Here is a 23463-nt window from a genome sequence, read left to right as displayed (position 1 = left end):
AGTTCGCTCTTGTTGCTCATTTCCCAAATGCTAATGCATTGAAAAATAATTACATATATTGTGTATCAGATAATCAATCACTGATAAAGTTTCTCTTTTTAACAAACATGCAAACTACAGCTCTAAATTTTAGTGTTGCTCAAAGGAAAAGGCATACACTTTTCATTACTCTACCTTTAACTGTTGATGTCCACTAGAGGGGGCAGTGGACACAGTTGATCTTTGGCCTCCTTGGCTGACCTGGACCCTGGATCTGACTCTTTCCTACAATGTAAAATGACCTTGATACCTCTAAAACAGTGGAAAGGAATTACTTATTCCTGTCAGAATTAAATGATCATGCCTGGTGCTTTATGAAGCAAACAGACCTTGACTGGTATCATATGTTTTAGTGTGCATTTTTAAACACCTTAAGCTGTAAGTAAGAAGTGTCATACCTGCTACCACTAAATGACGAGGAAGTGAGTGCTTCTGATGTAGAGTTGGATGACAGGCTGTTTCATCGGCCCTCGCCATCTGCTCTACCATCTGAAGGCAGGAAACTGGCTGGCTTCATCTTACCTTCTACTATTAACTCCACCAGCCTGTTCTGTACTTCAGCCACAGCAAGAAATAAGCTTCCCAACAGCCTGAAATTCTGCTCTCATTGTGGGCTTCAACAAGGCACGCTTGGCATACGACCCAAACCCTCACTTTCATTTATGATTACAGTCATTTTCATATGGTAAGAGTGAGAGTGGTGTTACTGTCTGATTTAATGTAGGAGACGTGCATTAGTCTATTTCTCTGAAAACGGATTACTTGCAATTATGAGGCTCATTTAGTAAAATGAACATTACCGTGACAGTAATAAAAATGTCTTCTGTTCTACCAGTTCTACACCTGGTGTTTGTTGTTGTATGCTCTTAGTCCTCATTCAGAAGGAACAGGATCCTTCCACCCTGTAAACAAACAGCAGCCAGATAACTGGCAGGCTGCTTCGCTGGATGTTTGATGGAATAAATTCATTTTAATCTGTGCAGAGACTTGGCTGCGAAAAGCAGATCTACAGCCAAACAGCACATCAGAATTTTGAGGGGTGATTTTTCGGGTTTTTTTCTGTCTTTTTCTTTTCTTTCTCCTGACAAGCCCATTTTTCTTCTCTCAGTGGGACGACTGCTGGTGGTGGTATCATTACACTCCACTACATTACAGAGCACTCTATCTTGGGGCTCAATCCAACAGCTTTCACACTCGTTGCTGTCAGTATCAATGACAGAGCTTTACTGTGCAAAGTCCTGAAAGCTCATAAATTCTGTATGTTTAACAAGTCAACCTTTTGTGTCTGGTGTTTCACTGTGTGCTGTGTGCGCTGCCAATATTTTCATTGCACCATACTAAGACAGAAGGTCTATGTACACAAAATGTTTTAAAGCCATGACTGTCATCAAGCGAGTGAGAACTCTTTTATTTCAGTTTTTATGTCCTCTGCTCACCCCAGCATCCATTTAAAATGGACTGGACATGGGAGTCTCAAACCTCTTAAAATCACCTATTATGTAAGAAGAACAGAGTCTTCTCTCTTTTTCTCTCTCTCTCTCTTTCTCCACCATCTCTCCTTCCTGTCTGTGAAGACTAATGCAGTGTCATCTGGCTCCTGGCAGGACCCTCTCTCTTCATTATAGGAATAAGGCCCTTTTTCCTGTCATGTTTTCACTTCTCTGTGAGTGGAGCTTTGTGTGTGCGTGTGTGTGTGTGTGTGTGTGTGTGTGTGTGTGTGTGTGTGTGTCTTTGTGTGTTTGTGTGTCTGGATAATTGACTCACTTCCTCTTATCAATACTGCTTAGCATAATCTGGGTTAATACCAGCGGACGGAAAATGATAGATAGCGTTCATGTAAACTCAGCTCTATTGAAATTATTCATATTTGTTTTTGATCATTGTATAAAAACTAAGATATGAGGAAAACTGTTAATATTGATAAAGTAGCAGTGTATCAAGCTGTATTTTGTTGGCCTATGTATCACAAATCTTTCTCCACATTTATTTCTTTTGTTTTCTGAAACCAACTATTATGTAATAAAGTCAGTTCTCTGATCCAGAACAAATGGCACAGGAATTCAAAACAGCTTCTTCAGATTGCACGGCTTTGTAAATAAAAAGCAGATTTTTTCGACATCACCATGTAAAAAAGCTAATTTAGTGGAATCCTCAATTAGCACTTACAAGCTTAAGAATCTCCCAACCAGAGCATGAAATCACATCATTGCATTAAAGCCATTAATATGGCTTTTTGTGAGCCCATGGCTGCTGTTTAATAATCATGCACGGTAGCTTTGATGCTTGGCTCTGAGGGAGCATCTGATCAAACGGCACTATACGAGCAAAGACAGTGCAGACACAAATCATTTATTTTAGTTGTTATGCCTCAAATGAAATGGTCCTGAAAATAGTGTAACATAACAGACAAAAAGACCGAAATGTAAGGTTGCAGAGCAACACCCGAGTGAATATTTTTCTGAGAAAGTGAACTTATTGATTATTCATAAATATATTTCCACTGCAATAGGAACTATTTTTAAAAGGAAAAATCTCCTCATGCCTCAGTAATAACTTCTAGTTTCGGGACTATTTTTTACAAGACACAGTAGCAGGCACTAAGGTGAATGAAACCATGGCAACTAACCAGACATATACGTATGTAAGCGTGCTGTGCGTTCCACTAGCTCAGGGGGAAGCTATGTGAGCAGACTGGGATGTTTTCTCTGCTATTAAAGCCTTTCCACATGTGCCCATCTTAAACCTGCAGGAGCTGAGAGACCTGTCAACCATTTTACATAGCTGTTTTCTGAACATAGCTAGCGAGGTCATCATTTACAGTTTTTTTCCCAATTGATAACATACTAAAATGACATGCATAGAACAATTATTTAAACTGATACACAGAGAGCAAAACCTCTTCTCAAGTCTCCAAAAGTCTAAACACATTTTCTGCTTTACACACATGGCACTTTTTAAATGCACTGAACACGGTTCTCTGCATAAGACACAGCAATCTGATATAAAGTCACATGTTTGCCATTTCAAAACACTGCCATTCAAAATGACGCTACATGAGCTAATTGGCCGATATATGTGCCACCTGGCCAAACACCTCAATGGTTAATTGTTACCACTTCAATCAGGAAGTAAGCACTATGATGCATCTTTTTTTATATATATATATATTTTTTTTTTTTTTCTGCACATTTTTCTACAAATATTTTTTTTCAGTCCAATATAAATACTGTATATCTGCTGTCTGACTTGTTTGGTGAAAAATAAAAAAAATAATATTTGTGTGTATCTGCAAATATTTATTTGCATGTGAACAATCTGAAGAATTTTCTACAATTTGAACTATTTTAGTATTATGGCAAAGTAAGATGAGAGTGCTTTTCATTATGCCCAACAGGTTAGACAAAAATCTGGTAATATGAATGAAGTTTGTGCCATTTGGTGCAAAAGTTTGATTTTTATAATGCTATATGTAGTTTTGGTTGCAGTGCTTCATTTTGCAGGATATATAAGATATTTTGCAGTTTGGGTGTGTGGTTTTGTGAATTGTGTTAAGTATTTTGATAAAAACCAGCCTAGTATGCAAAATTGTGTTTTAGCAATTGGAAAAAACTGTAATTGGAACCTATAGTGAGACAACAAGCCTTGTGGATTTGGGGTTTTACTCTACTCTAAGCTTGTTTACAAATCTAGCTTTATGATTTTGCAAAGCTACAGATTAAAGCTGGATAAACATTAGGCGCTGAATAATGACAAGCCAAGACTTGCATGTTAACTGTGTGTGTGTGTGTGTGTGTGTGTGTGTGTGTGTGTGTGTGTGTGTGTGTGTGTGTGTGTGCGTGTGTGTGTGCCAAAGCAACTCAGCTGAGAGGGGCAGCTATTCTCTTTAAACAAAAATGAATGTGACTTTATATGGCAGTGCGGCCGTGTGCATATGAACCATCTAGGCAGGAATCTGTTGGCTCATCTCATTTCTCTCATCCCTTTCCCTCTGGCAGTGGGAATACTGAAGAACCACAGTTGTCACCACAGTATACAGTGAGAATATAAGTATTCAGTAAGACAGGGAAAAGCCTGTGAACCATCACTTTAATGGGATTGCATTTTAAAGTGGGAACAATATAAAGTGTTTGTGTCAGTCTCTATCATAATATGGAGTCATAACCATTGCTTGTCATGTGTCATTATTAAAGGGAGAATGCCGATCTTATAAACCATGCCTTCACAGTGCAATGTGCAACAAGCGCTACAGTAATATTTATATGCCTATAACTGAGGTCAGTTTGTGACAAAAGCATTTAAATCATTTTTACTCCTGATGTACTTCATTTATTCCTACAAAATTTGCATAATGTCAGTTCCTCCTGGAGCTGTAAACTACCTCGAACTGGCAGGAGATATTTCATGTCTTGCATGTTATTATCTTCCTCACTGCTAAATTAACTAGCTAAGCTAAATATTGTCACTCACAAGGGATTACGTGCACACAAATCACATCCTCTCTATCTTTCTATATTTGTGTTTTTATCTCTCTCGTACCTCATTTTTTCTTCTGTTGCAAACCCTGCCTGATAGCCCAGAGGAACTAAATCCTGCTGATGTCTCTCTCTTGATCTGAAATTTATTAGAGGAAGATCTGTTTTGCCTCCAGCGTGTCACTCTGCCATTCCAGCTGCCCTATTTAATTGCATTGTAATATTTTTAGCCAGGCTTGGAATGAATACATAGTTATAATACAGTTGGATTATTATACAGTACAGTTGGTATTTTTCTTTTTAGTGTCTAATTTCGACTTTTCAGGAGCTATTAAAGAGCAGTCATTGATTTTTACAAAGAGGAAGTTTCTGATTGTGTTTTGGCTCACGTAAGACATAACAGGGAACAGAGATGTCGGCCTTTTTGGTTTATCTGTCTGCCATAGCTGCAGCCAGCTCTTCCCTCTTATTCCTCAAACAAGCACTCAAATGTTCAATGTAACTCCTCAAACACAGGTCTTCCTCGTCTATGCAGACGTCCTACATTCCTTTCTCTTTCTAATATATCTCATAATTAGCGTCTTACTTTCTTGCCATCTATTCATCCTTTTCATCAACCCCTTTTTTTAACTGTGAATGTGGCTCTTTAGTCAGTATGAGCAGACTATTCTCTTACAAATGTCTTCTTCATTTCTTTTCAGAGGTTTCTTCCTGTAATGACATCTGAATCACAATGTTGAAGTTGCTTTGTGTCCGTAGCAAACCAATATCCCAGCTGGTATGCAAAATTTAACCAGCCAGCGATATATCAGAAAATCTAATGAGATAACGAGAACATCCGCTGGCTCTAAAATAAAAAAAAGTCTTCTACTCAGATTTGATTGCCAGCAAGAGGGACATATCAACATTCCTGCAAGACCGGACCAACTGTTTACAGGCCAACCAGACACACAAACAGACACCAAATAATCCAGCCTGTACTTATGAAAGATGGAGGATGTGTTGCAGACAGATCCAAAATGCAGATTTGAAAAAACTGGTTGAGTTTTATTTAGTTCGACTTTGGTATCCAAAATGTTAGAAGGCATTTGAGGAGATGTTTATTTGCTTTTAAAGATTCCAAGTTGATATATTTTTTGGTTCGAGAGTTCTCATTTCCAGTCATGTTGGAAGAGAACAAGATCTCTTTCAATGTGCTCCTCTGACAGTATCTGTATATTTGTGTGTGTGAGAGATTCTCAACTTGTGGTTAAGTCAATAGGAGAAGGGTGTTTGCTGTGGCACAATGCCCAGATGACTTGGAGATAGAAAACACAGTACGCATGAACGCAAATCTCATGCATCACTGCCTTGTACAGGTAGCATGTGCATGCAAAAGAAAAGCTGATGACACCATAAGACACATACAAGCTGTACTACATAAACAGATCTGCTCCAGTACTCAAATCTCATCAACAGAGATCATTTAGCCTGCGAACCTCCCAGGAAATACAATCCAAACCTCCCAGGAAATACAATCTAAACTTTTTCAGCTCTGATTTGATTTCCAAGAAGAGGGACAAGACAACATTCCAGGACGGCACAGTCACACACAAAGATAAGAGTTTTCATGACGACAACCAAACACTCAAACAAACATATTTGTGTTATTATGGGGGGATGTCAAAGATCACAGTACATTAATTTCTGAATATCTAATGCGCCAATGTGAACAAACACACATACAGATACATGAAAGGGATAGTTCAGATCTTATGAAGTGGCGTTGTATGTGTATAGTCAGTGTATTACCTATAATAGATGGCAGTCGACACGTCCCCATTTTGGAGAAGCAGAAAGAAGTATGACATGGAAGCTAAGCAATGTTCCGCTCTGGACGGGGACAGCAGCAAAACGCATTTTTATTTTTTGGGACCACCCAAAAACATCTATATCAGTTCAAGTGTACACAATATTTAGAATATTTTCGTCGCTTTACCCTGCTATCAAACAGCCCTTTACGACAGGGAACTGAAGCCGTTATGTCGCTCTCATCAAAGCCACCTGACTCCTTTGACAAAAACAGCTTACCTCACAGAACACGGGAGTCTACCGCTGCCTCAATTGTTTGTTAGTTTTGTTAGTTTCTAATTTTTTCAAAACACCAAAGTCAAACAAGAACACAAACCAACTAACCAATCCAGACCAGCAACTCCTGTTTTCTGGGAGGTAAAATTACTGTTTTTGTCTTAGGAGTCTTATGGCTTTGACGAGAGAATTGATGTATACAACGGCAAGGTTGTTTACAAGCGATGAAAATATTATTTTTTGTGATTAACTTTTTAACAACATACAAAACATACAATTCGCAACATAAACATATCCCCAACCAAAACTCCGTTAACCAAGAAACTCTGCTTATTGCTACCTTAACACTGCAAGTCTAAGAACATGAGAGCAGAGAAACCTCAGTTATAGTTGGTGTTTTCTTTGGTTCTTTTTTTACTTTTTCATTGCGGGGTCAGTATCACCATCTTTTACAGCACAAGCTTCAAATAGAAACTGGCAGTTTTGGGAGTGAAGTGGAAACCAAGAATGTTTTTTCTGAAATAAATATTTTCATGAAGTATGAAATGTAAAAAAAGGGTGTGTGTGTGTGTGTGTGTGTGTGTGTGTGTGTGTGTGTGTGTGTGGTGCTATGGGTCATTATGATAATTTAAGGCTGTGGCAAAGTTATTATTTTCTGCTGAAGTGCAGATTCAGACACACCAGACCAGAATGAGATGTAATATGAAGGCATCTTCTTTCATTACATTCTCAATATGAATAGGAATGCATATGTTCAGCCTTGATGGAAGTTTGAATGTAACAACCCAGTAATTTTCTTCAGTCTGCTTGCTTCTGCTGGAAACCGAAAAGACAATCAAACCAAAACCAAGACCCAATATCTTTCCTATTTCACTCGAATAACCATACAGTATATACATTTCTGTGTCAATCTTGTGACCAAATATAAATATCTGTGACAACCCTACACACACACACACACACACACACATACACACATACATACATACAGACTACTGTAACTAGCTGAAGCTACAGTTTTATCGCAGACCCCAGCTGCTCCTTTTCATACCACTGCCCTAAAATATACTTCCTTCTTAGCAATGCTAGCAGCGTGGCTTGGGTGATGGCGATGTCAGTCCGTTCAAATGAATGAATTATCTCAACAACTCTTGGATGGATTGGATGAAATTGGGTACAGACATTCATGGTCCCTAGTGGTAAAATCCTAATGACTTTAGGGACTTCCGTAGATGACAGGATACCTCTAAAATGAATGATTGCATTATTGTCAGATTTAGCTGCTTTGAGATTACCACGAACATAGCATGGCAAAATATTACGTTTACATTTACCTGACAAGGACCTCTCTTTGTCGTGTGAATAATTAGTCTGTCTGACAGAAGCAATGGCAGATGTAGCATGACATCATACTGCTGCAGAAAACTTAGGGATGGAGGAAGTGTGTGGCTTTCACTCGGTACACCATGCATCCCGTTTCCTACCAACAGATAACGTGGGTTTCTTTTTTCTCTAAACCCAAACCAAGTAGATCTTCTTTGACGACCATGACAGAAAAGATTTCCTAACCCTTAAACAAATAGTTTTTGTGCCTAAACCTAACTAAACCTTAACCTATGGTGACAGATCATAAACTTTCATATTAAAGGTCCCATGACATGGTCCTCTTTGGATGCTTTCATATAGGCCTTAGTGGTCCCCTAATACTGTATCTGAAGTCTCTTTCCCGAAATTCAGCCTTGGTGTAGAATTACAGCCACTAGAGTCAGTCCCACAATGAGCTTTCCTTAGTATGTACCATTTCTGTGTCTGTAGCTACTGAGGAGGAGAGGGGGGGGGCAAGGTGGAGGGTGGGGGTGTGACCTTCACCAAATGCCACTTTGCTCGTTTGAAAGCCATGATGTCTTATGACCTCATAAGGCTGGGGAAACTCATATTAATGTTAAAAAACCTCATAAAGTGAAATTTCCATGCCATGTGACCTTTAAACATTTTTATTTTCATGAGTTATTTGAAACGTTTTTGGAAGGCACTGACCAAAGAAATTTTTGCTAACCAGTGTATGATGAAGGCATGTTGGGTGGGTGAAATTAGAAAGCTAATGTTAGCTAACGAGCATCAGCCGGCCATTTGGTCGCTTCGCTCCCATTGTAGGGAGACTCATTTACCGAGAGAACAGCTGACAGCCCGGGAGAGGCACTGTCTGGTTAACACAAGTTTTTAGCTATGACGGTCCTTCCTTTGCCGTACCTGAAGTTGCTGCATTTTGGCTGCTATCTTTAGATTCTTTCATGCACATGTTTCATATGCAGATGTTTTAACAGCGACGATGTTGTGTATTGTTTAGGGTCCTTGCCACCACGAGACCAATCAGCATTGCAAAATGAACATGTAGCTCGACTTAAGTTGCCTTCTTTTGACTGAAAAGTACTGCCAAACAACACTTTTTCTGCTCACGAGTTCCATTTTCACTTTCTCACAGCCTACTGCATTGAACGCTCCACCTATGTAAACACCTCCCCGTAATCAACGGCGGGGGCAGTACGTCGACCAGTGTAGCGCGCCTAATGCAAGTGTAGGGCAGAAAACCGAATGGCATCAAAAAGCCTAATATTCAGCCGAATCCGAAGCCTGGATTCGGTGCATCCCTATCCAATAGTTTTGTTTTTTTGTATGTAATGAGCATTACAGCCTTTAGAGATTTTCAGTTCCACTTCCTATATATAATGCACAAAATCTGCTGAAGACTCAAGGTTCCTTAGGCTTAGGTTTATGTGATGTGGTGTGGGTGTATGACTCAAAGCCTTGAAGAGAAAATACACTGGAGAATGTTGATTGGGGAATAAACACACATGCATACGAAAATAAGTGATTAGATACGCATCTTTTCAAGGGATCTGGAGCAAGCAGCAGGATCCTGGCAAATAATATTAGTTCTGCATAATTCTCATTTTGTCTACATTTTGTTTGTAGAGTTGGATGCTGCCGGGTCTATGTGTATATATTTGTGCATGCATTTAAGCATCTCTTCCAGAAATGTGATCTAAGCATACCTCGGCAAATGTGTATTGTAGTGAGAGGAAAAGTGGCTAATTTCAGCACATGTCATGACTATTGATGTCAAACAAGTAACATGAGCTTTTATCTGGGCTCCAACATTCTTTTGAGCCATATTTGTGAGTTTTAAGTCAACCTTGTAAAAAATTTAAACCAAGTTAGACCTTGATCTGGTGGTGAACTGGAAGAATGTTCTATTCTTAAAATGAAAAAGTGGCAATATAGAACAGCCAAGTGGGCTCTGATAAATGTTTAATATGAGCACTTTTTCTAATGGTGCAATAAACATATGGGCTACAGTATGAGTCACCGCAGGATGACCACTTTGCACCAGAACCAAAGGATAGCAGTGTTGGCAACAGTAAACACAGGATGACTGCACAGTATTAGCCTATATGAAAACAGGCTTGAATTCATTTGAGCTTCACTGCACCCTGGCAGTAAGAAGTGATTCATGCTTTAGAATAAATTAATATTTCCCATGGGGCTCACATTATCATTGACCTGTGATTTAATAAAGATCTAATAAATGTAGCCTATTACATATTTTTATGCCTTTTCGGACATTCCATTAATCTTTTGCCTTTTAGTGAAGAAATGGCAGTTGTTATTTTGCTTGGAGTGGTCTAAACGGAAACCATATGGCACTTTATTTGAATTATTGATAATCAATGAAATTATTGATAGCCCACAAAAAGAAACACCAACCTTAATAAACAGCTAATACTTGGGAACTCACTCATTGCGTTTTGAAAGCCTGAGTTTGAGGACTAATTCTGAGCGCAAATTATTCGAACATAACCCCCCTTCCGCGATAACACTCGCAGGGTGCGCGCTCAGTCACGCACATGCACGCGCTCTCGTGCTTCCAGTCTTCCTGCCAAAGCTTTATACTCGCGTTGTCCCACACAGCACCAGCAAACGGTTGCCGTTTTCAGCACGGGACAGAACCTGCACCCTCTTACTGCAATATGGCGACAGAGGTAAGGAATTCAGCTCTTCCGCTACCTTTTGAAGAAAACCCGAAATGATTCTGTACCTCCGTTTGTTCTTTTTTCCCTAAGAAATGCAGTCTTTTAAACTGACTGCTTCTTCTGCCTCCGATTTCTGTGGTTTATTGTGAATGTTGCCTTAATTCAATCCAATCAACCGACTAGACCTGGCTTATTGTGAATTTGAAGAAGAGTAGTAGGACAGAGTCATGTCACGTTATCTTCACGCAAGAAAATATTGTTGCAGGATCTTCAATTTCATTTACTTTCATCACACTTTATACTTTATTACCATACATAATGTTTTGTTTTTTCATGCCTTGTCTAGTAAGAAACAGAAACCAATGTCATTCAGGTAGAGATATTCTGTACCCAAAGCTGAGGAGCCTAATGAGAGTAATGATGATGGAGAACTCAGCACCATGGACAGGGACAGTCTCTCTCTCTCTCTCTCTCTCTCTCTCTCTCTCTCTCTCTCTCTCTCTCTCTCTCTCTCTGTTCCTCTGTCATACTTTTAAATTAGCTTGACAAGGCTTTGTCCTTGGCCACATAGTGAATCAGCTTTCCATACTCTCATCATGCCTGTAATAAATGTAGTCAACATGATTGACAACTCTATACAGCACCAAGCAAAAGATGCACAGAGCCCATGACAGAAATGGTGTTTTTCAGGCAGTCACATAGTACAACTCATAACTCCAACTAGTGTTTTCTGATGTATATATAGCCTCGGTAATGCCAAGTAGCTGTCAGGCCAGCAGCACATCTTCCTCTCTCCTCCTTTGTGTCCTCTGTGTATGTCACCATAATGCTGAAGACATGGCTGCCTTATTTATCATAATAATGATCTCACTAGAGGAGATAGCCATTACTTTGCAAGTTTGAGCTAGCTTACACTCGACCAAGCAATACAGTATGTGCATGCATGAGTGTAGGTTTGTGTGTGTGTGTGTGTGTGTGTGTGTGTGTGTGTGTGTGTATGTATGTGTGTGTGTGTGTGTGTGTTCATATGTATTTTGGATACAGCTAAAAGCATCCAATTTATGAGTGAGTGAAGTTGTAATTCAAGCTTAATGGTGCTGCAGGTAAAGTGCAATGGACAGTAAGCTCGGCAGGATTCATGATTGTGTTTTTTCTTTTTTCTGAGCCTGCAAGACATTGGCAGAGTGACCCTGATTTCCTTTGGTGGTCTGCCAGTATCCCTGTCCAAGCCCCATCAATTACACGCAAACACACATACAGTACACGCGCGTGCACACAAACACATCCGGTGTGTACAACCAGGACCAATTTTATGTCCAAGGCCCATCAATTATCCATGGCATATTTAATGTGAACACACTGCTGCAGTTTGTAACCATCGGTGATTGGTGTTTGAGATGAGCAGCACAGTTTGCTTCCCATCCATGCTTTTATGTCTCTCTCTTTTCTCTCTCTCTCTCTCTCTCTCTCTCTCTCTCTCTCTCTCTCTCTCTCTCTCTCTCTCTCTCTCTTTCTTTCTCTCTCTCTCAATCTCACTGTCTCAAATTTTATTAGAACTCATTGATATTTATTCCAAGTCAGCAAATGACTATGTTAAGTGACTAACACTCAGCTCATACTGCAGACTGCTAGTGCTGCATGGACGGTCTCTGGATCCATTAAATCCACTACTGCCAGATCCTCATCTCAGTCTGTATCGTAGCCCTGGCTCGAGTACTACACAATGTTGACGAATAATGTGTCCAAGCACAGGAATCATCTCAGAGGCTGGCACAGGCTCAGCTTTCTACTGAAACAATGCTACACCTTTATCCACAAGAGATTTCCTCTTCCAGCTTTGGCCACAGTCACTGATCTTCCACCTAGATCTCATGGAAATTTGACTGTTTTGTCAACACTGTCTAAACTGTATATGATTTATAGACCTCTGGCTAGCCTAGCTTGGCAGCAAAAATGCTGCTTCCAATGGCAGAAAACCAGTTATATTATGAAGAGATGAAAAGAGAGAGCTGAAAGTTAGAAGAATGCTGAAAGAGCTTTGGAGCGAGACTGAAATGTCTAACTCTGAATGTATTTACTGTGTGTGCTGTAATTGTGTGTGTGTGTGTGTGTGTGTGTGTGTGTGTGTGTGTGTGTGTGTGTGTGTGTGTGTGTGTGTATGTGCGTGTGCCTTTTGCAATGTCTGCCCACTGGCAGCACTCACCCTTGCTGTCACTATGTGTTCCTTAAGTCGAAGTGACTAGACTACGAAACATGTCAAGGCAATGCCAGTAACACAGACCCTTAGATCCAAGCTGGAGGAAATAGATAGGGGGAGGCTAACAGAGTTGGAATGACAAAGAAAATATGTTAAAAGTGCTATTCTTTTTTTCATTTTAGCCACATCCTTGGTCATGAGAGGTCATTGATGCATCCTATGTCATCTTTTACTTCTGGTTTAAATTAACATTGAGTAGTTTAGTTCTTCACCTTTTATTTTTCTGGTCAACCAGTGGCTATTTCTGCACCTAAAATATGAAATGCATCATTTCTTTGTACTTTGCTGTTTTGTTCATTAGTCGCTATCTTTTGTTTGCTTAAGGAAATGTGTTTTTATGAGCCTCTTAACTGGTGACACGTCCTCCTTCTTTAACTTATCTTGTCTGTGTTTACTTCACTTCTGCATTGAATCAATGTGCAAACAAATGTAAACCAATCTAAAAGTGATAGATGTGTGGGTGGAAGGAGAAGTCAGATTGCATAGTGAAGAGCTTCTTATTAGAGTCACATGTGATCAGTATGACATTTTACCATTGCTGTCTGCTTGTGTACTATATTTAGAAACAGTAATAGGCTGGATTTGAACCCATATCTCCCACGCAGGAGAGTAAACATGAGCACTCTGCCAACAGAAAACATTTATCTTAAAGGCTTAAATGGACACAGACAAGACCGCAATGCCAGTACCATCAACACCACATGACTAAAGAAATATTTGATGGAATTCTCTTCAAAGCAGACCTACTGTTGGCGAACTTTGGCATTTTTAAGTAAATTGTTATTGGTTATTTAGGGTGAGGTCAATTAACATTGAGCTGCAGAGAAGTACACATTTGATTGAGAGGAAGGACCAAATTGAGGATCAAATTCTCACAACTGCCGCTACAACCCACGTCTACAAACCACCCAATCAGAGCATTACATGAAATGACGCAGAATACACTTGCTGGCACAACATTTTTCAGTTTTGACCTTTAACCACGACTTCCCCATTAGACCAATCCATTTTAAACTCTGAAACACAAGTTTATAAGTTCATTAAAATCAGGGGAGTGGTATGTCCTCTCAGATGCTGTGTTTGGACAAACAAATGGACTCAGTGTTTGATTGGCTGCCACAGAGACACATGACTCCTGCCTGCTTTGCTCAGCTGTGAGCTCCATGTAGCACAGAGATGTAAGACAGAGGGCAGTAGGTCAACAACAAGCCAAAACACACCGTGATGTCCCACTGTCCTGAATGCAGTGCATGTGACAGTGCAAGGCAAGCTGGCCAGTTTCACTCAGATGCCTCTGAACTTGACTCCTCTCAGGACCCCTGTCTACTAAAATATTGGCATCCTTTCTTCTTCTTTTTTCATTTTTCTTTCTACATCCTCTTACTTTGATACTTGAGTACTTTTTACAGCTAATATCTGTTAAAGTAAAAAAGGTTTAACCTACTCAAGTTGCAGGACCTCTATTTTTAATAGAGCACTTCCCCTGTGGTATGGCTGCTTAAACATATACTTCCGTATATACTGTTTATACGCACATACATTCAGCACATACACCCACACGCATTCTTACAGTAACGAACAAAGAACCTGTATAATCTTAATTAACCTGGGGGCGGGGCAGTATGTTAGAGAGATGGAGGAGGCAAAAAGAAGGATATTAAAAGCTTTGGCAGACAGAAAGATCTAGTGGCTGTGAGATGATTTTGGCTCTCGGCTGACAAAAATAGCAGCTTGGATGTTATTCTTGGTTGTGAGAGATAGAGATGAAAGGCTGACACTGTACTATGTCTGCTTACTTGGCGCTCATACAGTACATTCAGGTAACCTCATAAACAGAGGCTCTTCTTGCTTTCATTTATAGCAACACTGCAGTAGCTAGCCAAACTATCCATGGAATAAAATTAAGTGAATATAATAAGGGAACAACTGCACAGATGTTAAACACATTCTGTGAAACATGGAGTTTTTCTAAAATTATTTGAGGCTCTGAAATGAATACATGACTCTTATACTGTTTCTCACTCTATTTTCTCACCCCCTTTTTGTTCATCCCTCTCTCCCTACTGTTAAACTCCTACTGTATCTCTTATTACCATCCTCTTCTGAGGAGTCATTTAGATCGGCAGGGGGCAAGTTACACTGGCCCACTTGCTTGCTGCTGTATTCTTCCCTGAATAAAACACACCACTCAGCACCACATTGCTGTAACGGGGGTGTCTTTCATTGTGATCGTTATTACTGCTATTGGGCCTGATGATGCTGGAGGAATGCAGTGAGAGTGCTCACTGTGCCTGCACTGCTGTTTATGTTGTAGCATAGTACCATTCTCTCACTGTGTAGCCCTGTTGCACCTCTGTTGTCAGGTAAAAAATACAACTCAAAACTTGGACATTTGGATAACTTGTATTGAGATGGTTTTTGGTCAGACTGGAATTTCTGAGAATTAAGTTCTCTGTGTCTGGTCTGGAGTCACAGTATATTGCCGGATCAAAAACACTACACAGAAGAAAATCACATGCTACTCTTGCACTTGCTTGAATATAAATGTATTTATGCAGCACAAATTTAACATGTGTGTATTTCCTCCGCTCAGTTTCACAACCTTCAGGAGCTGAGGCACAGTGCATCGCTGGTAACAAAGGTGTTTGTACAGAGAGACTACAGCGAAGGAACCGTGTGCCGCTTCCAGAACAAATTCCCCTCAGAGCTCGACAACAGGGTGAGCACAAACACACACTTACACACCCAGGCTAATGTAATATGCTGGCAAAATCCCAACTCACCTGACACAACACCTACTCTCCAGCACAGAAAGGGTGATGGCTCAATATATCTTAATAACATTACTACAGTAGTGCACCCTGGATGACAGAACACGTGAATGATTTGATATTTGCTTGTGCATTAACTTAAACTTGTTAGTAAATGAACAGACACAAGTACAGTAGAATAAGTAAATATTACAACTATATTAAAACATCTGTCTGTGCTCAGAAGCCCTTAAAAAAGGCCTCATGCTGTTATGTTCAAACACTTTGGGCTCTAGGAGAGAATGTGCTGTTTATTTGCCCTTTTTACCTTGCTGTATTAGCATCTGTGAATAATGTTATGTTGGAGTATTATTGTAGATGTGTCTAGCAAATAGCATCTGAAGCAGACAGTCCACACACACAGCAAGAAAGAAACATAAACAGAGAGAGAAACACACAGGGAGTCAGTGCAAAGGGATCATTAGTAAACATTTTAAATGTAAATGTTGTCTGTCAGATGCTCAAACCACTACCCAATGCTCTAACACTTATGAGTAATTTTTAATGTTAGCCTCATGTTTCTTCTTCTTCTTCAAGTGAGGTGTGTTGATAAATTGACAAAGTAGGAGTACTTTGGGTTGAGCAGAATGCAGCTGGTATGTTTGGCAGGCTGTTTTATAGCTGAACAGCTTGCTCCCACGGTTATGCCAGAGCACTTTTCATTTTCACAGTCCTTATGTTGTGTGCATGCCTCCATATCTCTACCTGGACATTTGTTTGTGTTTGTAAGTAGATTGAGCGAACCTTGCTTGAGGAGACAGTGAAGACCCTGAACTCTTATTATGTGGAGGCCGAAAAAATTGGAGGTCAGTCGTACCTGGAAGGATGTCTGGCTTGTGCAACAGCTTATATCGTCTTCCTCTGCATGGAGACACGCTATGAGAAGGTAATAAACCTGTGCGCACCTAAATACCAGCACACAAAATGGCCAAATATACGGTGGCCGAGACGGTTCAACACAAATACAAAAGCCACGACACAAACGCAAAAGCTAAAACACAAATACAAAAGCTACAACTCAAACACAAAAGCCACAACACAAACGCAAAAGCCACAACACAAACAAAAGCTAAAACACAAATACAAAAGGCACAACACAAATACATAAGCTGGAAGCGAAAGTGAGAATGAGGAGGAAAGTTCTTGTGTATTTGAGAAGTAAATGAAACATGGTTCCTTGCTAATTATGATTACTGTCGCAACGTAATTGTCACAAATAAGCAGCGTTGTTCAATATCTTTTTTATTTTCATATGTACTCTGCCATTTAGGCTACGAAGCTACAGCTATAACGTTATCTAAATGGCGCCCAGCGTCTTTTACCCGCGGGTCCTACATTTAAAGTCTATAGTTTGTCACATTTAGTGAAGCTGTTTAAATCACACAAATATTATATCCCACTGTTACGTGCTTCTAACCGTATCTATCTGGTTAGCGATCAGATCCCAGTGGCAAATGCCCTCGGTACGGTTGGTTTGGAAAGTGTGTGTGTGTGTGTGTGTGTGGGGGGGGGTTATGTTTAGATGTTTAAAGTGAATGCTAATTGTGTTACCTTCAATATTCTGCCTATTATAGTGTTAGGGGCGTTATATGTCATACATACACACATACATGGGTTGGTCTGAATGAAATAAACCCAGCATTTTAACCATGACCTTGCTTCGTGCTTACTACTGGAAAATAAAATAAGTAAATAAATAGAATTCAGACTGTGGACTCCTGTGTTTACACTGTATTTAAAGCCATGTAAAAGGGTTTGTTCATAGACTGTATATTACCATTTGTACAGTCTATGGTTTTGTTGCATGTCCTCAGTCTTACCCCTACAAATAGGCACACACACACTTTCCTTCGTAGCCTATATGGAGAGTACATACAGTAAATACATATGAAAATACAAAGATATTGAACAACATTAGCAAGGAACCATGTTTCACATACTTCTCAAACATACAAGAACTTTCCTCCTGCTCATACGCTCACTTCTGTTGTCGCTTATGTATTTGTGTTGTAGCTTTTGCGTTTGTGTTGTGGCTTTTGCATTTGTGTTGTGGCTTTTGCGTTTGTGTTGTGGCTTTTGCATTTGTGTTGTGGCTTTTGCGTTTGTGTTGTGGCTTTTGCGTTTGTGTTGTGGCTTCTGTATTTGTGTTGTGGCTTTTGCGTTTGTGTTGTGACTTTTGCATTTGTGTTGAACCGTCTTTGCCACCGTACAAATAGCATTTGTGGACCAGAAAGATAATTAAACAAAGAGGTTTTATCAATGCAAAACAAAACAACAAACAAAGTTTTGGGAAATATGCTAATTTTCTTTCTCTCTAAGAATTAGATGAGATTATACCACTAACCAAAAAAAACAATTTCTTAAATTTTTTATTAGAATTTGTTTTGGTATAGCTACTCAGAGTTTCTGCAGCTTTCTGCAGCTAAAATACATCTATAGAAAACTCAATCATTATTCCAGAGGCCACAGTCTCATAACAGTCTGTTAGGAAGTTATGGATCGCAGAGCAAATCTGATGAAGCATGAATAGGAAGAAACAATGGACTGTTGCTGTAAATGTAGAAAAATATCCATCCTCTTTCTTTCCAGCTGTCCTGATGAGGCTAGAAGAGGGGCTATAGAGTATTTTCTAGCTTTTATTGGGGGAGAGAGTACACCCTGGACAGGTCACCAGTCTTTCACACAACCATTACATATAGACAAACAAAAATTCACACCCATAGGCAATTTACAAACCTTGCAAATATGCATGTGAGCAGGAAACCATAACACCTGGTAGAAACCCACGCAGGCCCTGCTATCTCCACAGAGAAAGGCCCCACTGTGCTGCCATGATAAATATGCAAACATTAAATAATTAATAAAAAAATTAATATAAAAAATATCAAGGTAATTGATTGGATCTGGATCCTCTTAGTGTGCGTCGTCGTAGGAATATTTCAGCTTAACCATTACTCATTCACAACGGGTTTTTATAAACTTCACTGCCCATCCATAAGACTTATTTACGGCCATATTTATCCATTTTTATGGAAGCCAGCTCTATCTCACACAAAAGCATTCCATTGTGTGTCCTAATGCACTATGGCTCTCTGATGTCAGAACACAAAGTTATTTACACCCACTGACACAGAGCAGCAGAGCCAAAAAACAGGAGATACGATCTGATTCTCTCGTGCACAATATTCCCCTCAGCTGCTAAACCGGTGTTTAAGTCCACAGCTGTGTGCCGGTGGGCACAGCATGGCACGCCAAACGCAACATGACATTTACCTTCAGCAGAACCAAGATGTCTATCTTGAGAAAGGGCAGGTGATTAAACGTCTGCGCCGCAGTGTTGCAGCTTGTCACTACGTGAGATTGAACAAGAGCGCACGCATACAGAACACAATCAAGTGACCAACCAAGTGAGTTTGATTAATCCTTTTGTGTCTGTGTAGCTACCTGCCGGTGTTTAGATGAAACTGCAGTGGCGTGAAGTCAGCATGGCTATGTGTCAACATTCATCTCCCTAGTCTTGTTGCATTTGTAAACATTTCTTTATCAAAGCAGTACAGAGGTACTGGGAGCTTGACCGAGAAACACAAAAGGACTTGTTGCCGTGTTGAAGCCATGCACAAACGGCCTGGTCTGAGGCTCCTTTCATCTCCTTGTCAGCTGGGAGCCGCTCCATTGAGACGCTGAGATGCTATCAGCCCCGCAGGAGAGTTGTTTATTTACTTCTGTAACTTAATCATCTTGGTTGAATGACGTTATGACTGCACATGATCAAATATACCCACCCAAGTTGATGCTGTTTGTGGGCGCACATGCGTGTGTGCTGATAAAGAGGCCACACACCAGTGAGCATGGATCAGTGTGCAGATTCATTGGAGCACCCAGACCCCTTGATGCTTACTTCTCACCCTATCAAAGGACACTGATTGCTCCCAGCATGTCAGAACAGATACATGTGCGCACAAGCATTCATAAAGCGTCCCTCATGCAGACAATGTGCCCTCCATCTCCTATTTTTTGTTCTTCTATTATTCACAAGAATGTGGCTGCACAAATGGGACTTACTAAGACACATGTATACACACATTATTCCTTTTATATTGCACTTGGTGACATGAACCGCTTTTATTCTAACAGAGGAATAAACACTTGCGGCATGCATGTGAAACAGACTGCGACACCTTTGCTTCTTAGGCGATATGCACACACTCACAAAGCTTTTCCCAGAATGGTTGTCACAGACATGCCAGTACAGCAGCGCCACAGCTTGTATACTAGACTGTCATATTGTTACACTGAAGAGGATTGAGCTGCCCTGAGGGCTCTCTAGCAGTGAAAGGATTGGCCTTTTCCCTTGACCACAATAAACCTATTAGTCAGGGCTCTGTGTGTCTCTTCTTTTTCTCTATGATACTTCCTTCTCTTTGATGGCATTTATAACAAAAGACAGTTTGTATTGTGTTTGTGGAGATACTATCATTGTTCCAAGCCGAATATTTATTGCGTTCTGCTTAGGTGTACTTGACATAGATGTGACTGATTTAAAGCAGCGCAATAGAGCAAACCACTGCCTTTTGATGGCTTCTTAAATGGCTTTTCACTGAGGAATTTCATGTCTTGTTTGCTCCCCGATTATAACATTTTCCAAATAATTTTATTGAAAAAATGTCTTTTTTTCTTCATCTTCTTCCAGTGGGAGACAGAAAGATGTATTTTCTGTGGTTAAGTCTCCACTAGCAGGGGTTACTATATTAGCAGCTGTGCCTGCAGCTGTAACAGGCCTCTGACATCCCAGAGGAGCGCTGCTCAGTGTGTTACTCAGTTTCTATTGTTTTAATCTCTCAAGCCCGAGTGCTGCAGTGACCTTTAGTTAACTTACAAAAGAGGAAGTGAATCTGTCATATTCAACCAATCAGACGCAAAAGTGTCCATCTCAATACAGCATACTTCTAAGGATAATTGTAACTTGTAACATGGATCCTCTTTTTGTAGTTTTGTAAGTAATTGCTAAAATGGCTGACTGGGAAAGATAAACAAGTGGTCAGACAATCCTACAGGTTTTAAACAAACACCAAGGTTAGCCAGACTTCCAGGTGCTGTCAATTTTGGTTTTACATCCTAATAAAGTTGTAAATAATATTACTTGTTTACAATTGTACAACAATTGTCTGACCACTTATGTTTCTCACCCAAATGGACTTCATTTTAGCCGTGTTCCCAGATCTCAACCATTAACTTGGTGACTAGAAACGAATTGCAAAGCTACAAAAATAAGACCAAAGTTGTAATAAACCTTTTCCTTTTGTTATACAGTAGAATATACAGTATGCAATGCTGTAATTTCTTTCTTTAAGTGATATAAATGTGTGTTGTTCTAGTACAGACACACAGATGTGCTAAAGTTTGCACCTCCTTTTTAGTAGTGGTGACAGCTCTCTCAGTGTACATGAGGCCCAGTGGAGCGCGGTTAGCTGATTGACATGTTTAAACAGAGTGTAGGAGAGGCATGGCACATCAGCATTGTTGGTGTCCGCAGAAGCATAGCTGAGGCTGAATAAGCTGCTCTAATGATGCCACTTTAGCTAATATCTGTCCATTTAGCATTACCGGGCATCAGTCAGCAGTCATTTGGTTGCTATCAGCAGCAACATGGGACTACATCACAGTGCACTCTCCTAGTCTCCAGGGCAAACTGTGTGTGTAGTTGTAATGCGTAGGAGAGTGTATACAGGCATGCCTGTTTGAATTTGTGTGCCAAGGCATGGTCTGAACTTAGTGCTCAGCTTCACTCCACTGCTGCTCTGTGGTTTTTGCACATTTGATGCAATACTCACTTGCAAAACTGAGAAATAAGTCCAGTGCCAATGCAATCCAAATAAACTGTCCACCTCACATTTGAGAGTGTTTCCAAATTGCCCCGACAGTTAACCAAGGCATGACATTTAGCCTGAGAGGGCCATCTTTGGAATTAGGAACTAAAGCTTCCAAATGGAAAACTTCAAAAAGAGAAAAGCTCATGCTCGTCAATTTTAGTAATTCAATTCATACAGCCTTGCTTAACATGAGTGGCTTGGAACTATGTATAAAAATAACTGCCGTACTTAGAGCATAATGGAATTACTTTGAGTTTAGATTATAATGTTCAGGAAAAATAAAGACGGGCAATGACTCGAGAGAGTTAGTATCGTATGCCATATGCTAACTATGCGCAGAAGGACTGCAAACTCATTTCTTCCATTTTTCATTTTTTTCCACCCAAGACAGCACAGGGGGAGGTTAAAGTTGCTGCAGTCCTGCCCTTGTTTAGCCTCTTTTAGGTACATGGTTATTACATGTAACACAGAATGCACTTGAAAAGTAATATGCAGTTAATGATCCACAGTTGTAATATCATTTTCTGCTAGATCACATGTTCTGCTTATGTTTTTAAGGTTTTCGTTATGCCTCCAATGGTTCTAAACAAATCTGGATTATCTCCAAATGTACCTCTGTCCTCCTCTCCACCCCTCTGTTTTTACTCCAGGTGCTGAAGAAGATATCAGGCTACGTCCAGGAGCAGAATGAGAAGATCTATGCTCCTAGAGGTCTGCTGCTAACAGACCCCGTAGAGAGAGGAATGAGGGTTGTATCCTTTGCTCATCTGCTGCTTTAAGTGTGCAACAAAAAGGACAGTCAGACATATAAAAGAGTCAGAGGAGCTGGAAGTAGTTTAGAGGTTGAAGAAACCAGGGTCCATGAGTGGAAGGTCTCCACTTAGAATTACTGGAACTGCTAAAAACATCTGGGTTGGATACATGAATAAGAAGTACCTTCTCCTCCTCATAAATTACCATCAAGGTGCCCTTGAACAAGGCACTTAAACTCCAGCTGCTGCAGAGGAGCTGTTCAATGGCTAACTGTCATTCCCAGGAGTAAAGCTGAAGCAGGACGGGGCTGAAAAAAGCATGGATGCTACCTTCAAATGTCCTTTTGATAAGAAATGTGAAAAAGAAAAAAGGGAATGTGATGAATCAGCAGCCTAAGGTGTATATGCACTTCTGATGTTGTGCTGATCTTGTTCTGTTTAGTCATTCCAAAATAAGGTGCTCTATTTATCACAATATTTCCTCTTCACACTCATTGTATGTTTTTTTATTGTTATTTTAAGTGGCCAGATGTGTGTATCTCTTTGTCAGCCGGAGTGTTCCTTCACAGTTCCTCATGTCAGTTCCTTATGTCCTCATCCGAGAGAATGTGTCCAGTAGACCATCACACAGACCTGGCTCAAATAACAGGCTCCAAGTCACAGGGCCAACCGATTACCAACACTTATTAGTCAATGCATTCCTATACAATATGGTCTCTGTTTATGAAGGCTAGTTAGAGACCTCATTCTCTCAACAAACTGCATAGCATGCATCTCACTTGTATCACCTTGAGATCACAATTTAAATTTAAACACATTGAGATTTGATCAGATCAGTTGTTTAAGTTGTGCACCCCCACATGGTATGAAAAGTTAGAGCAGTACAGAAACATGTAGATTTCAAAAGTCTTGCAGTCTGGTCTAGCTTTACACATCTAGTATAAGTGAGCAGAGGGTTTGGATATGAAAAGATCAAGGCCTAGAGCTGTTGTCGGGGGTTGTGGAATTGTATCCACCAGCACTTTCTCAACCCTGTATTTTAATACGTGATGATCCTTGACATTTTTCATTTCCTCAGCTAGAGATCAGTGTGTTTGAAGACCGGGGCTCGGGCAGCTCCAGTCCCAGCAGCAGCATGTCGTCGGCAGGCAGCAGCGCCCGGTGA

The 23463-nt window shown here is 40.2% G+C and overlaps 1 protein-coding gene across 1 annotated transcript; it reads left to right on the top strand.

Moving 5' to 3' along the window:
- Nucleotides 1-10527: 10527 nt before the first annotated feature.
- On the top strand, nucleotides 10528-23463 carry golga7bb (golgin A7 family, member Bb). Its single transcript, XM_028604213.1, has 5 exons — nucleotides 10528-10618; nucleotides 15460-15585; nucleotides 16410-16562; nucleotides 22197-22298; nucleotides 23377-23463. Exons 1-5 carry the CDS (start codon nucleotides 10607-10609, stop codon nucleotides 23461-23463), a joined length of 480 nt encoding a protein of 159 aa, XP_028460014.1. The 5' UTR covers nucleotides 10528-10606.

Source organism: Perca flavescens, chromosome 17 (assembly GCF_004354835.1).
Source record: "Perca flavescens isolate YP-PL-M2 chromosome 17, PFLA_1.0, whole genome shotgun sequence".
Lineage (NCBI taxonomy): Eukaryota > Metazoa > Chordata > Actinopteri > Perciformes > Percidae > Perca > Perca flavescens.
Note: the sequence above shows the minus strand (reverse complement) of the source record. Positions and strands in the feature narration are given on the sequence as shown.